General features: G+C 33.2%; 1 protein-coding gene across 2 annotated transcripts in view; it reads left to right on the forward strand.

Annotated features, from left to right (window-relative positions):
• Nucleotides 1-13,422, forward strand: part of Mdr49 (Multi drug resistance 49) — a 139,720-nt gene extending 126,298 nt beyond the window's left edge. For both annotated transcript variants that reach the window (XM_069824349.1, XM_069824351.1), the window contains 3 exons: nucleotides 400-606; nucleotides 1,776-1,922; nucleotides 7,561-13,422. In XM_069824349.1, coding sequence (XP_069680450.1) covers nucleotides 400-606; nucleotides 1,776-1,922; nucleotides 7,561-7,767 — 561 coding nt within the window. In that variant the 3' untranslated portion in view covers nucleotides 7,768-13,422. The remainder of the gene's footprint in view (nucleotides 1-399; nucleotides 607-1,775; nucleotides 1,923-7,560) is intronic.
• Nucleotides 13,423-14,983: the final 1,561 nt, after the last annotated feature.

Here is a 14,983-nt window from a genome sequence, read left to right on the forward strand (position 1 = left end):
TGGTTTTTTTCCCACTTTCCTGACTGCCTATACTTCGAATAAAGAAATGATTTGATATTAAAAAATTAGGAAAGATCTAATTATTTTTCTTATTTTAGATTTTGTTACCCTAGCAGTGCTTCCTTTGCTTGTTTTGAATAGTAATTTTTTTCTATCTTTGGTTAAATACTTATCAGATATTTATTTCTTCATATGATGATGAGACATCAAATCAATCTGGCAATTTTTTTTTAAGACTTTACCATTATATGAAGATTGATTGTAGATAGTCAGTACTTCTAAGTGTTTAAAAATATATATATATAGACACAAAAAAGAAGGAGAAATAAAGTTTCGTAAATTTGTAGCAGCATTTTTCTGTTCTTATGAAACTTCTTGAAGTGTATTTTTCACTTGCAGAGCATGGATGGGAAAGATATCAGCTCGATGCCATTGCAGTCTCTAAGAGCACAACTTGGTATAGTGTCGCAGGAACCTGTTCTCTTTGACCGGACAATTGCTGAAAACATTGCGTATGGAGACAACAGTCGTAGTGTTCCAATGGATGAGATTATTGAAGCAGCCAAGAAGTCCAATATTCACAGTTTCATTCAATCGCTTCCTCTGGTAAATATAAAATATATGATCATTTGAATTCTACAATTTTTATTGCAAAGAGTTATATTCTTATAAAGGATAAGAGCTCTTATATAAATAATTGTAATAGTACCACCATAGAATGAGTCAAAAGTTTTCTGTGTTTAATTTATATTATTTATTCTTTATAAAAATATATGTATGAGGAAATAAAAATAAAAATAATCATGTTAATGGTATTCCTAAAGTTATTATAGAAATCAAAGTGCAAACTGAACACATTAAAACAATTTTTTGAAACAGTATTTACTTCTCTCTTGCTATAAGGATGAGGAAATAGATTGTTAAACAGTCAAAGCAACTAAAATCAGACCAGTAGCACTTTATTAGAGATATAGCTAACTACGGTATATGAAGACGAATAAAAAAAACAAAATAAAAATAAATGAATTAATTGAATTTATGTAACTTATTACTACCAGTAACTACTGAAAAGAATGAATTGAACGCTTTAATAAATCGGATCTCTCGTGACTTACTCTAAACATGATGAGATATTGCTTACCAAAAGTAATAAATGAAAATGTAAAAATTGATGGATAGTAATATTTTACAAGGTTTTGTTGCATTTGGTTTTCCAAGAAGTAAAGTTAATTATTTAGTATTTTAATTTCATAAACAAAGTGGGAATTACCAAAAACATTGTTAAGTATCTATGCATACTTCTGATTATTATTCATCCTACATACATTGGAGCCCATGATGTAACTGTAGTATGTTCGTAAAATCATGGTAAGATTTTAAATTATTAAGGTACCAATATATATTATAATTATTGAACATTTTTATCATTTTCATCATTTTTGTTGTATGATTATTGTAACTATTGTGCTGTCCTATTATTGTTTAATAGCCATTGACTGGCACATTAACATTAATAATAGATTAATAAATTAATTATTATACTTTGAACAAGCTTAGCCCTGATGTCATTTGGTGCTTAGTCTGTTTTTGTATAATTTTAGTCACATAATTTTATATTATGGTACCTGTGTGAAGCAAATGGAAAAAAAAATATTGGCTTTTGTTTTGGAATATGTTAATGTATGGTAAAAGAAGAAAGATAATTTTTAATTAATATTTATTCTTAGAGAATTTTTATGACACTTAATATAATTTTTCATACCATCTATTTTTAGGGTTATGAAACTGGTCTGGGTTCAAAAGGCACGCAACTGTCTGGTGGGCAAAAGCAGAGAATTGCCATTGCGAGGGCTCTCGTGAGGAACCCACGCGTGTTGCTTTTGGATGAGGCTACATCTGCATTGGACACTCACAGTGAGAAGGTAAATATAGGTTCTTGTTATTGGTGTGGCGAAAGTAGCTAATGTTAGTATGCTGGTTTAGTGCATTTTAAAGTGTAGAAAATTTCCATTGTTTTCATTTAATTTTAAAATGAAAAATTTTATCTCTGTAATTTTGCTATGTGCATTTCTTCATTTCAAAGTAATGAAATGAAACGGACCAGAATTAGAAGCTGTTTAGATTAGTTCTTAGCACTTCAGTCCCAATGGGCTGAAATTGTTTTTACCTTTTTTTATGTCAAAAGGCGAAATTAATTTTACTATTTCAGAAGTTTACTCTCCCTGCCCTAGATTTATAATAAATGCATTGGTATCTTCTAATTGCGTAGTGAGTCATATTCATATTACATGTCAGGCTCTCTCTTCTTCCTATGATCCAATAAAGGTTATAGACTATCTACTTTTGGTTTCCAGCCATCTTTCATTCATTCTTTTACTATGTATGTTAAAGTTTTGAATGAAGACTTTACTGATCGAAAAATGCTCAGAAACTAGGAGTTTCAATAATGAAACATAGACATTAATTATACATAGCACCAGTACATTGCAATTACAGTAAGCCCATTTAGGCCTACATTGAAGTTACTGGAATTAATTATTTCACAAACTCTGCTACCGGTACATACTGGTAATCAGTGAGCAGTTAGTCTATTTCTAAAGTACTGGCAGGGGTGTAGTCGTGTCAGGGCGCTACCCTGGTATCTTTTTCTGCAGCCAGGGAGCGCCCTGCTTCTATATTTTTAATTTTTAAAATGGTAATTATCTTATTTACGTTTCACTCAACTTTGCATTTTATAAGCATGGATTGGTAGTACTGGTATTATAATAGCAGCGGTATTACTAATAAATGATGATGATAGTGATGATGGTGATGATGATAATAATAATAATAATAATAATAATAATAATAATAATAATAATAATAATAAACTTTTCGCGGTGTGCCCTGGCATTATTTTATTTATGACTACACCTTTGTGTAGGCCTACTGTACGGTACCGGTACTTAATGAACAAAACATTTGAGAACTACCGGTACAGTATATGATATTTTACGTATACATGACTGCACCTTTTTTTTTTATTCCTATGTAAAACACGTTAAAATTTAAGTGCGGAATTTTCCAATTAAGGAGAAATGTGTAAATGATGATGATGATGATAATGATGATGATAATGATGTACGCCCAATAAATGTAGTAGTAGTAATAATAATAATAATAATAATAATAATAATAATAATAATAATAATAATAATGTATTTATAACATTATTAAGATTATAATACTGTATTAGTTTCGGAAACAGTAGGCCTAGTACTGAGACAAATTTTATTAAGTCAGTATTTCAGTCTATAATTTCGCGTTGAAAATTACATTACTGGTACCAATTGGCTGGTCAACAAAATTAAACATATTTTTTGTTAAAAGACAAAGAATGTGTGACTCTTATAGCATTTTTCGTGCTTATTTCAGATCTGTTTTCAAAATTTTTCTATCACCCAGGGTTTTTGAGTAATTATATGAAATGTACTTCAGACTTGTCTAGTTTGATACCTTGTAATATTTTATAGATTTATTTTATTGATTTGTCCTAGAGAATAATATCTGTGATATTGACTATTAATATTTGATATTTGAGGAGGAAAATTCGCTCCGGCGCCAGGGATCGAACCCGAGTCCTTGGTTCTCATAGCTGCAGTGCATATATTTGTACAGATTACTGTGCACGTAACTGCGGAATCCCGACCAAACAAGTCACTCAGCTGAGTGCGCTCCTAGTATAATGGCAGTTGACACTGGACATATACCATATATGCCTAACTTGGAGTCAGGCCACAAAGGGAAACATTGAAGGAGGATGATTCGGTCCGGTGCCGTGGATTGAATTCGGCTTAGCTCAGCGGTCAGAGCGCTTGGTACGTAGAACCAAGGACCCGGGTTCGATCCCCGGCGCTGGAGCGAATTTTTCTCCTCAAATATTAATTGTAATATTTTATCTAAAATCGTATTTGTGTATCTAAAATGTGTGTGAAATAGATTTTACGCTATACTTCGCTTGAGAAACATCTCTTTTAAGTGTCCAGCAGTAGTCTGACAGAATATTTGGGCTCTATTTTTCCTGGTAGTGCCTTTCCATTTTAGAAAAATCCTGATGAAAACGTTCCCCATGTTTGTCGCTCACTACCCGAAGGTCTTGAGGAAAGAAAAAAATAGATGAGAATCCAAGAAGTTATTTTGAGAGATACCTGACACCTCATCACGTTATAGTTCTCAATCAGCTCACTGACAAGTTCTCTGTAATTTTCTGATCTGTGGTTCCTAGAAAGTAACAGTCTGTTGAATGATTCTTAGGTTTCCGGCATATCATTGGAACTGGAAAGGCATATTATGACGGGATCCTTTTAGCCAACCAGTTAGACTAATAGAATTACATGGAGCCCAGTTCCTGTCCTCATCTATTTTACAATAAAAAAAACGCTCGTAAGCTCTTTTAACTAGTGTAGTAAAATTCAAATTCGCCTGTGTGCTTTCAAAGTTAATTAACCACAAACGTAACAAAAATTATTTGTGATTTACACAGTATTTTGAGGTATGTTTCACTTTATATGATACTTTTACCACACTTTAAAATTAGGACAAAGAAAACATGGGTTATGAAACTTGTTTCATGATTGTAAGTTCCAACTCAACTGAGAATTAATACTGACTCTCGCAATCTCATGAGGAATAAAATTCATTTTTATGAATTCTGACTTCACAGGCAAAAGTGATCTAAAGTTACACGTCAATTGTTAAAGCAATAAAATTAAATATTTGAAATATTTTCTTTCCATCAGCATGTTAAGGACTATATAGCAATTTTTCTAAAATTACAAAAAAACATTCTGACTTCATTTTTGGAATCAACAGATGACATCACATAAGAAACAGCAGAAATTGTATGTTTAACAAAATCATTGTTGACCAGGAATATATTCCGTCTGTGTGCTTTAAATATTCCTTTGCTATGTAAGTGTTCATAAGGTAAAAATAAAATAGCATCTTCATATATCAGTACGTAAAGACAAATAATTTTCTGAAACTTGGAGTAATCCACTCTATATAATTCAGCGATGGAGAACAGCCTTTACTCAGAGAGTTTAGCTTCTCCCATTACCTTAGTTGCTGTTATATGTAGGTACTCATGCTGACTGCTCTGTTTGCAATATGAATTCCCCGTCCATGATATAATTAGTGCACAAATATCTTAGGAAGATGGTACGACTTTCACTGTATGGAAGACAAGATTGTGGAAGGCCCCTGAGGAATTTCGTATCCTGCACATAAGTACAATCATCTCTCACTCCTCCATTATGTGAATTGAGTTTGGTGATTCATAATTCTGTTGTTCAGTGCAAGAACTCTGTGACCCTTACATATCTTCTTCTGAGAAAATCAAAATTAAAAGAATAATTGTAAGCATTGTACATAATGGCAAGGCAGTATGTTATAATCTTTCTCTGACGTGGATATACTTAGGCTACACAATATTTACAATAAGAGGTTTAGATCGATATTAATAACTAGAATTTGGATTTATATGCATTGTAAAGTAGCATTACTGCCCATACGCGTTTGATATCAGACATTTCTGGATACTTAGGCGTGGTATGGGAAGCAATGTATATTATGTGAAGAGTCCACTGCAAGAATGATGGATGTCACTTTCTTGTCGAAAATGAACCAAGACTGTCAATGCATAGCTTAAGACATATAGAATGTACATAGAGAGTTATATGGCATTAACACTGATAGTCATTGTCCAGTAATGATCGGAAAATCACAGTTAAGCTTTGAGCGCTAAGCATTTCAAACTTTCAATTGCCTCTCCTGCAAAATGTATTCCAAATGACATCCATCATTCTTGCAGTGGACTCTTCATGTCCAATCACAGACGCCTTTAAAGAAGACAAAACAAATTAAAGAGTATCATCTCTCGATAACCACTGTAACAGTAACTTGCACATGTAATATACTCGGTGTGCGGTTCAATAGGTGACTACTTGTCTCCTTTAGTTATTATTAGATAAAGACTGGAAGATTTAAACTTCATAACATTGTAAACTATGTTTTCTCAGCCCTAATGTACACCACACCTACCCAAATATAGTTGATTCATTTGTAGCTTATGTCCGCCGAGTTAGCTCTGTGGTAGCGTGTCTGCCTCTAAACTAGCCGGCCCGGGTTCGATTCCCGGCGGGGTTAGAAATTTTCATGTAAAATTTCTACCTCGGAACTAGGAGAGATGGCGGTGCACAATTTCTAATCACTAGATTGTGCACCAATATGCCTGGGTTAAATCTCAAATCTCTCCGCATATGAAGAGAAGGCATATATCACTGTTGATAGTGATTCGTTAAGCCTGGCGGCCCCCTTGGTGCTATTCGACAGAAGTAGGCTACGTGCCGGCACCGGGTTTCCCCTTCTCCCTTCATCATCACTCATTCCAAACACTACACTTACACGAACACTTACACATACACTCACCCTAGTACACGACATAACTCTCCACAGATACACTTCATGTACAGTGTGACCTGCCGAAGTGGTGTACAACTAGAAAATTGTAGGGCTCTGAGTTCTGCATTCACGACTGGCCTACGCCTGTGTTCATTACACAACTGAGTGGGCCATGAAAAATATAGCTCACCTTGGCAACAGTTTGTTGTTATTGGATTTTGTGTCTTTCTTACAATAAATAAAACCGTCTCTGAGTTGGATTTACTTATTACATTGTATTCACACTGCAATATTGGTGATGGAAACAGCGAACATACACGAAGATACAAAATCCAGTAACATCACTCAATGATATCATTAAAAGATCTCTGACTTCTTGTGGCATCCCGTCTCTTTTGAAACTACCAGGTATTAATCGCGCAGATGGTAAACGACCCGATGGTCTGACCTTAATTCCATGGTCTAGAGGAAACTCTTTAATTTGGGACTCCACTTGCGTTGACACTCTAGCTCCATCTCACTTACCGAATACCTCCAGACGCGCAGCATCTGCTGCTGAATTAGCCGTGAAGAAGAAAGTCAATAAATATGCTCATCTTTTAGACAATTATATCTTTGTCCCCTTTGCTGTGGAGACCTTCGGTCCTTGGAGTCATGACGCTAAAGTTTTGGTATCTCAAATCGGCCAAATTTTGATCTCCATTACTGGTGATCGCCGTTGCACTACTTATTTGCGTCAACGCTTAAGTATTGCTATTCAACGCGGAAATGCAATGAGCGTTTTGGGTACTCTTCCAGAGTCCAGCCCTTTGGACGAACTTTTTCTCCTGTAAAATTTTTTATCTCTATGTAAATGTTTATATTTAGTTTTATACTACAAAACTGGGTCACAGTTCTACCATCTATCCGCAATATGCGTAACTCGAATCATGCAAGTGAAGTGCGTAGTCATTGGATACACACACATTTTTAGCTTATAATATACTGGTACTGGTATATAAATCCAGGCTCTAATAGCATTACAGTATCTCATATTTTGAGGGTTAAGGAGTTCTTGCATTGAACCACAGAAGTATAACATTGCTCGTATAATATAGTTGGTATTTCTGTTATGCTTAGGTGGTGCAGGAAGCACTGGACCAGGCACGAGAGGGCAGAACGTGTATCACTATCGCGCACCGCTTGGCAACAGTGCAACAGGCAGACATCATCTGTGTTCTGAACAAAGGAGTCGTGGCAGAGATGGGCTCGCATGCTCAGTTGCTGCAGAGGCAAGGACTCTACTGCGAGCTTCTTAGACAGGCAGCGAGCAACAAAGACCATTAGCCTTGTCACTTTACTCTCAGAACATTCAAATGTCTTCCACAGCAGTGCCTTCATGTCGAGATGTTGTGCCTTGGAGATCTCCACGTTTAACCATCGAGAAATGTACGTCACAGTGGATTCGTTGTGGTAGCGACTTGGTAAAATTATTCGCCCTTGGTGGTAGAATGATTGAATGATTATTTGTACTATGATTAAAAATACTTCAGACAACATTCTTAGATCATAAAGTATGTAAGCAATTATATGAATTCAACAAAGATGTCGCTACCAAGAAATATAGATGTTACTACTAACATTTTCAAATGCACATACATTAAAAATCTTATTTACATCCCAAAGAATGAGGTGATTCATTCACGTTAATAGAAAGACTGATGACAAATCAGTTACAAAAATTTATAATCGGAATCCATTATTAACAAAAGTACGTGGAAGATCCAAACTTAGGTGGGGAGAAGATGTGATTGAAGATCTTAAAAGAGCTAAAGGTTAAAAATTGGCAGCAATAATCCAGGATAGGAAGGAATGAAGAAAACTTTGTTCTAAAAAGTTGTAGTGCCTGAAGAAGAAGAGGAGAAAGAGAAAGGGAAGGAAAGGAAGCAGAAGAAGGAGAAGGAATCAGTGATACAGTTCCCTGATTTTTCATTCCATGTGGACGGAGGTGAGAATTTGAAACCTCAGGGAGGACTGGGTAGAGTTAATACTCTATAGGATTTCTTTTGTGGTAATGCTTTCCATAAGAATTTAAAAATTGATTCTGGTTACAAATTATGGTACCGGTATTTTATTAATTTTTTTTTTCCATATGACCACTATTGTTTAAGCTGACAAATATATATAGTATAGCTGATTGCAAAGAATTTGTATTACTTTTTAATTCAGTTTGTTGACATAAATAGCTCAAAATTACTGTAAACAGACGAACTTGAATGCCGAACTTAAATAATTTTTTGTATTGTATTGTATTTATTAACATTCCATGGTATTCATACATGCTTACAGCTAGAATATGGAACAAGTAAAAAAACTTAATACTATTATAAAATCTTAATTTATAGTCACAGTCTAGATGAAATATATACAGACGAGATTTACAATATAGTCTACTAGTACAACACATAGTTTTAGTATCAAATTCATGAAGTGTTATTGAATGTCATGAATTCACCTACAGAATAGAAGGCGTGAGAAATTAGGTACTTCTTTAATTTGGCCCTAAATAATTTTATGTTTTGAGTTTCATTTTGTATATCGATAGGGAGGCTATTAAAAATGTTTACTGCCATATAATGCACTCCTTTTTGATAGCACGATAGACTTGCCGATGGAGTATGAGTCATTTTTTTGACGTGTATTTATGCTATGAACTGTTGAATTAGTTACAAAGTTTTCACGATTACATACGAGGAAGACTATTAATGAAAAGATATACTGACAAGCCATGGGCATTATTTGTAATTTTTTGAAAATAGTCCTACACGACTCCCTATTATTCTAATTACTCTTTTTTGTAATAGAAATATACTGTTACTATCTGTGGAATTTCCCCAGAATATTATTCCAAAACTCATTACCGAGTGGAAGTATGCAAAGTATATTGTTTTTAAGGTATTGATATTTACTATCTTTTGCATAGATCTAATAGCAAAACAAGCTGAATTTAGTTTGGGGGTAATTTCTTTAATATGATTTTTTCAATTTAACACATTATCGATTTTTAAGCCAAGAAATTTGGTTGTTGTTTCTAATAGGGATCTATTGTTAATTATTGCGCTAGAAATTTGCGACGTTGAATTTGGACAGGATTTAAATTGAATTATGTTAGTTTTGTTACAATTTAATACTAATTTATTGACTGAGAACCAGTCACATATTTTGAAGAGAATTTCCTCTGTTGAAGATTGGAATGTGTTGGAGTTATTGGCTGTAATTACTATACTTGTGTCATCTACAAATAATATGGGATGACCTACATCTTTTATAATGACTATTATGAATTCCACACTGTATGTTGAAGTTGCTGTATAAATTCTTATTCAACATATGTCTTTAGCTACAGAGGTTATTCAGATAAAATACAATACAACAATAACTCTTCCCATTATGCCATCACCTTCCGAAAATTGGTGATCATATTGGTTGTAATAATTTTTTTAATACAAGACCGGAAGATTTCTATAGGTGACTTGCCAAACCATTCACGTAAATTACACAACCATGATGTGGTGAATCTACCAGTGCTGCATTTGCCCATAATTTGACCTTGCAAAATTTCTTGCAGCAATTTATATTTGCTGTTACATTCAATATGACCCTTATATTGAAGTTTTTGTTTCTTGATTACAGAAATAATTAATTAAGTAATAATAATTGAAATGACAGGAAGAAACAGAATTAGCGGTTTTGAAGAAAACTGCCTACAGATGTTTTGTCCAGCAAATGTGTCGCAAAATCTTTACCATTATCCCGTGCTGTAGAGGAATAGTCTAAGTTCAGAGAGTTTCTATGCAGATCGATCTCAGGTAGTAATGTTCCATCAGCTTAATGACGGTTGTGTGGAGTGTCTGTCCTGAGGAAGCTAAGTGGTAAAATTTGGAAAGGGACCGATCTGCGTGAGGAAGCGTGCACGGACCTGTCCATATGCCTGTGTACAACAGCCTTTATTAGGTAGAAGTTGGAGCTCTCTGTACCGGTATTGTAGTCATGTCTTGGACTAGCAATACATAATGAGAGCTAGTTTGTGTCCTCTTGGGAGAAAGAATTTCTCATAAAATTTCGGCCACTGTATGGGACCAGTGTACACTCAGGATTGTGAGGAATTTTTGGAATATAATGAGTAACACAATCCGGTTTTGTTTGCGAGCTGTACCGTAAACTGGGGTTACTTTGAACACAGAGGAAACTTTGAACATTTTTTCAGAAAATCATATTTAAGTTTCTACATGCTGCACTTGTTGTAGATGAAGGCAAATTATTATAAAATCATTCTCATACCAAATTTACCTCCATATATAACAAGAGCAGCATGTAGAAACTTAAATATGATTTTCTGAAAAAATGTTCAAAATTTCCTCTGTGTTCAAAGTAACCCCAGTTTACGGTAACAGCTTGGATGATGATCGTGCTGACCACATGTTCCCCCCTTATCGTTTACCTCTAAGGCATGGGGACATGAGGCTGGATGCCTTCACCCTCTGTGGACTGTAGTGTTACTGTTTAATTAAATCTTTAGTATCAATTCTAGAATTTATCGCTAAATTAATTATTACCGTAAAATGGTGTGAATAGGGACGCAGGAGGTGAATAGTGACGAAGTTTTATTATTTTTTATTTTTTGTGTTAAAGATTAAATATAATAATAAGAATGTTTATTTGTTCACTCATTATGAATGAAAACATAAACACTCTTATTATTATATTTTTAATCTTTGACACAAAGAAATAAGTAACAATGACACTTCGTCCCTACTCACTCCCTGCGTCCCTATTCACCTCATTTTACGCTAATATAATTATCTTTCTTAGAATGTAATTAAAATTTTCATGTGACAATGTTTTTAGTTCGTGTTCGCATTTCACTTATAGTACCGGTATTGTTTACCGGTATGTTTTTTTAAGAATTATATACAAGGGCGAAAATAGCCATAGTAGCTGATAACGTACTTTTTAAATCCCATTAGCTAACTAAAATTTTCATAATGAGAGTAGGCCTAGTTATCTTCTTATTTACTCATCTATCTCCCCTTCTCCCTCTCAGAGTACAAGAATGTAAACATATTCTATTTGAAGTAGTTAGAAAATAAGTACTGGTATCGCACTTTAACATACAGGTACTGAATCCACTGTGACTTGGCAGTTCGATTTAATGTTTTTAGATTTTGGTACAGTATTGCTACCGAAGTCTGTGATAAAGTGTCAACATGTGACTTGAGCATTGATAGTAAGATTGATCTCAGTATTGTGCCCCCGTCAGTATAGAGGTAGTGTCATTTAAGTATTGTAAAATGTAGGGTTACAAATATGTTTTTCGATATTTGGTGTGCGGGACATGCCATTACAAATTTGTAAGCACTACATATTTATGTCATTATTTAATAAGCTTAGTAGATACAGTATTTGTTATTTTTACTCCCTATTGCTTATTTTTGTACTGTTACAATGTATGTTATGTCTGTAGCAGAGCCTGGATATGTACGCAAATATACAGAGACATTTACTAGACGATTCACTGGAAAAGTGCATTTAAAATTAAGTTAATGACATTATAATGTGACATAAATAGTGCAAAATCGTCAGTTGGGCTCTTACTGAGTGTCAAATTTGGTATCATGTTTCCGATGTGCATACATGTTTATTTTCTGGAACTGCGTTCTGGCCCAACTAAACCACTGCTAGAAACCAAGGCCAACTGTACAGAGAAGTTCGGAAAGTAATCATTCCAGGGAAATTACATGCCTTTTATTAGCAGTTTCTTTTTTCCTGCAGTGGAAAGCAATATTTTTTTAGTTATTTGTTATCTTGCAACAAGTCTAAGTTAGCAAAAGTATTTGGTCCAGGGATAATTCTTCATAATAAGTTACATTGCATAGCCATTTTTACTGATGGTCACTTTTTTTCTCCTGTCCTTTGGTTCGAGGCTCGACACAGCATGGTTACTAATGCTGGTACAGCTTGCTTACCTGTATTCTAGAGTTTAGTACCGGTATATAATTATGTATTTTCTTGTATAACATCGATCAAGGTATAATTTTCTAAGAATACTGCTTTTGTATATCGGTATTACAAAAATGTTCAGATACATTTTGCATATAAATCTGGGCTCTAGTCATATTGTTAAGATAAATACCCAAAAATAATAAATTTAATTATCTTGAATGTTATGAATACATTCATTCAGTCAGCTTTTGGTCATATTTGTTACTGCGTAAAAGCATACATGTACATTAAAAATTATGCGGAAAGAGTAACTATAAAATTATATAAAGGATAAATTAAGAATTTACTGAAAGATGCTCAGGAAATGAAAAATAATGGAAAACGCCACTGCTGAAGATGTGTAATCAGAGTACAAAAAACTATTTTTGTATTAATAAGACTATTTTCACCTCATATTTTGTTATATATTTTAAGAACTCACTCTTCGTTGAAGAAGGATGATCTGACTTTAGAATAGTCGTAAGATATTATAAGCCATTTCTACTTAATTTTGTTTACAAATAAGAGAAACTTAAGTTCAGAACGTGATTATATTATATTTTCATAATAGAATTTATTGGTAAAGCAGATTTGATGGCGTCAATATTGAAATAAACTGTAGCATTAATTGAGACTTCTATGGAATAACAACTTATCGTATGTTACATTGCTTTTCAGTTTCCAGCATATACTGAATCCTTACAGTCTCTCTCCTGACAAAATATTGTTTATCTCCAACAAACAAAGCGCCCTCTATAAACTTTCGAATATCGTTCTGCACAATGCAGTCATACTAGATTTAAAATATTTGCGGCTTTGTATCTCAAATCCAAGAGTTTGTAATGAAGTTCTTGTTCCAGAGAATGCCTCAGTTTCAGTAATCATATTGTAGTTGAACTATTACTTTAAGTATTGCAGTTCACGTGTAAATGGTTTCATTGTAAGTTGCCTTAATTGTTACGCAAATAATAATTAACAGACTACTTAAAATTTGTTACCGGTACTGTTGTATGGAACAGAAGTAATACGATAAAATGTTGTTCCTGAAATACCAAAGAAATCGGTGAATTAACATTGTCTGTTATCAAAAAAATTTCTGCTTATTTTCTTATTTCGTTGTAACGAAATGTCATTATTAACTGTACAATTTTATTAAATTGACATTTCACTATATTATGTAATCAATGTATATTTGCATCACCCCTCTCTTTTCAATTTGAAACACATCGAAGTGTTTCTTGCTCGATAATTGAAGCGTCAGCTGGAACAACGTTATAAGTTATATTTGGTAAAGTTTACAGGAGCTGACAAAATGTGTACACGTACAACGTTGTTCCAGGATAGCAAACCTTTGAGTGGACAAATTTCACGTATTACATTGATGGACAGTTTCAAACCAAGGAGTATAGCAAGGTAACATGACTTATACACCGAAACATGCCGAATGAAGATTTTGTAACTTACAACGTTGTTCTAGCCGATGCTTCAATTACTTACTACTACAGCAATTACTGTATAAATTTAACTACTGTCATAGGTTTAATTTACAACAACATCTAATTAAGAGTAGGTCTAATAGGCCTGTATGAGAATTTTCATTAATTTCGAAACAAGCTTTCTCAGATTATAATATCAACATGAATATACTTCTCGTTTAAAAAGCTGAAGAAAGAGACAATCATCTTTGCCACTAATTGTTTAAAAAGAAATAATCAGATTGTATACATAGTTAGGATATAATATCAGTTGCTCTACAGTAATTTTATCGATTTTTACTGTGTAATCAGCTGGTTTTTTCAAAATGTCCAATATATATATACATATATATATATATATATATATATATATATATATATATATATATATATATATATATATATATATTCTAGTTCTAATAATTTTCTATGATTTCAGAGACGAAGTTTGGAAAAATTTGCCTCTGCAATGATGAATATTTTCAACTAATATTTAACATATTAGAACACTATCTTTTATTTTTGAAAAATTCATTTAGTAAATCTGTTGAAATTCTCTCAATTATATTTGCATAAGTTTCTAATTTGCTTCACATAATACTTTCGCTTAGATATTCTTTTAGATTCAAAGTACAGAAGTACTTAGCAATAATACAATAATACAACTTTGTCACTGATCAATCCTCTTCAGAGATACTATCATGAGAAATGTTTTAAATATATTCCACAGATGTAAGTTACAGTCAAAATTTTTTTCATTTAAATATTTTAATTAGTTATATATTGAAAGGAGATTGTAAGCCATTATTTTTGGAAGCAATTCATTTTTTTCTTGTAAATAATGATACAAATGCAGTCAGTATTACAGTTCTAATGACGTAACGTTACACTATAATGTGGCTAACATTCAGAATAAGAATTCTTAAGTACCATAGCAACTCATAACTGTCGATGTAAGAAACTTAGGCAATGTATTTGCTACAATAAATTAACATACCAGTGTGCCATTGTAAAAATAATGTACTTGAAAGCGATATGGAAATTAT

The sequence above is a fragment of the Periplaneta americana genome, chromosome 4 (genome assembly GCF_040183065.1).
Source record: "Periplaneta americana isolate PAMFEO1 chromosome 4, P.americana_PAMFEO1_priV1, whole genome shotgun sequence".
NCBI lineage: Eukaryota > Metazoa > Arthropoda > Insecta > Blattodea > Blattidae > Periplaneta > Periplaneta americana.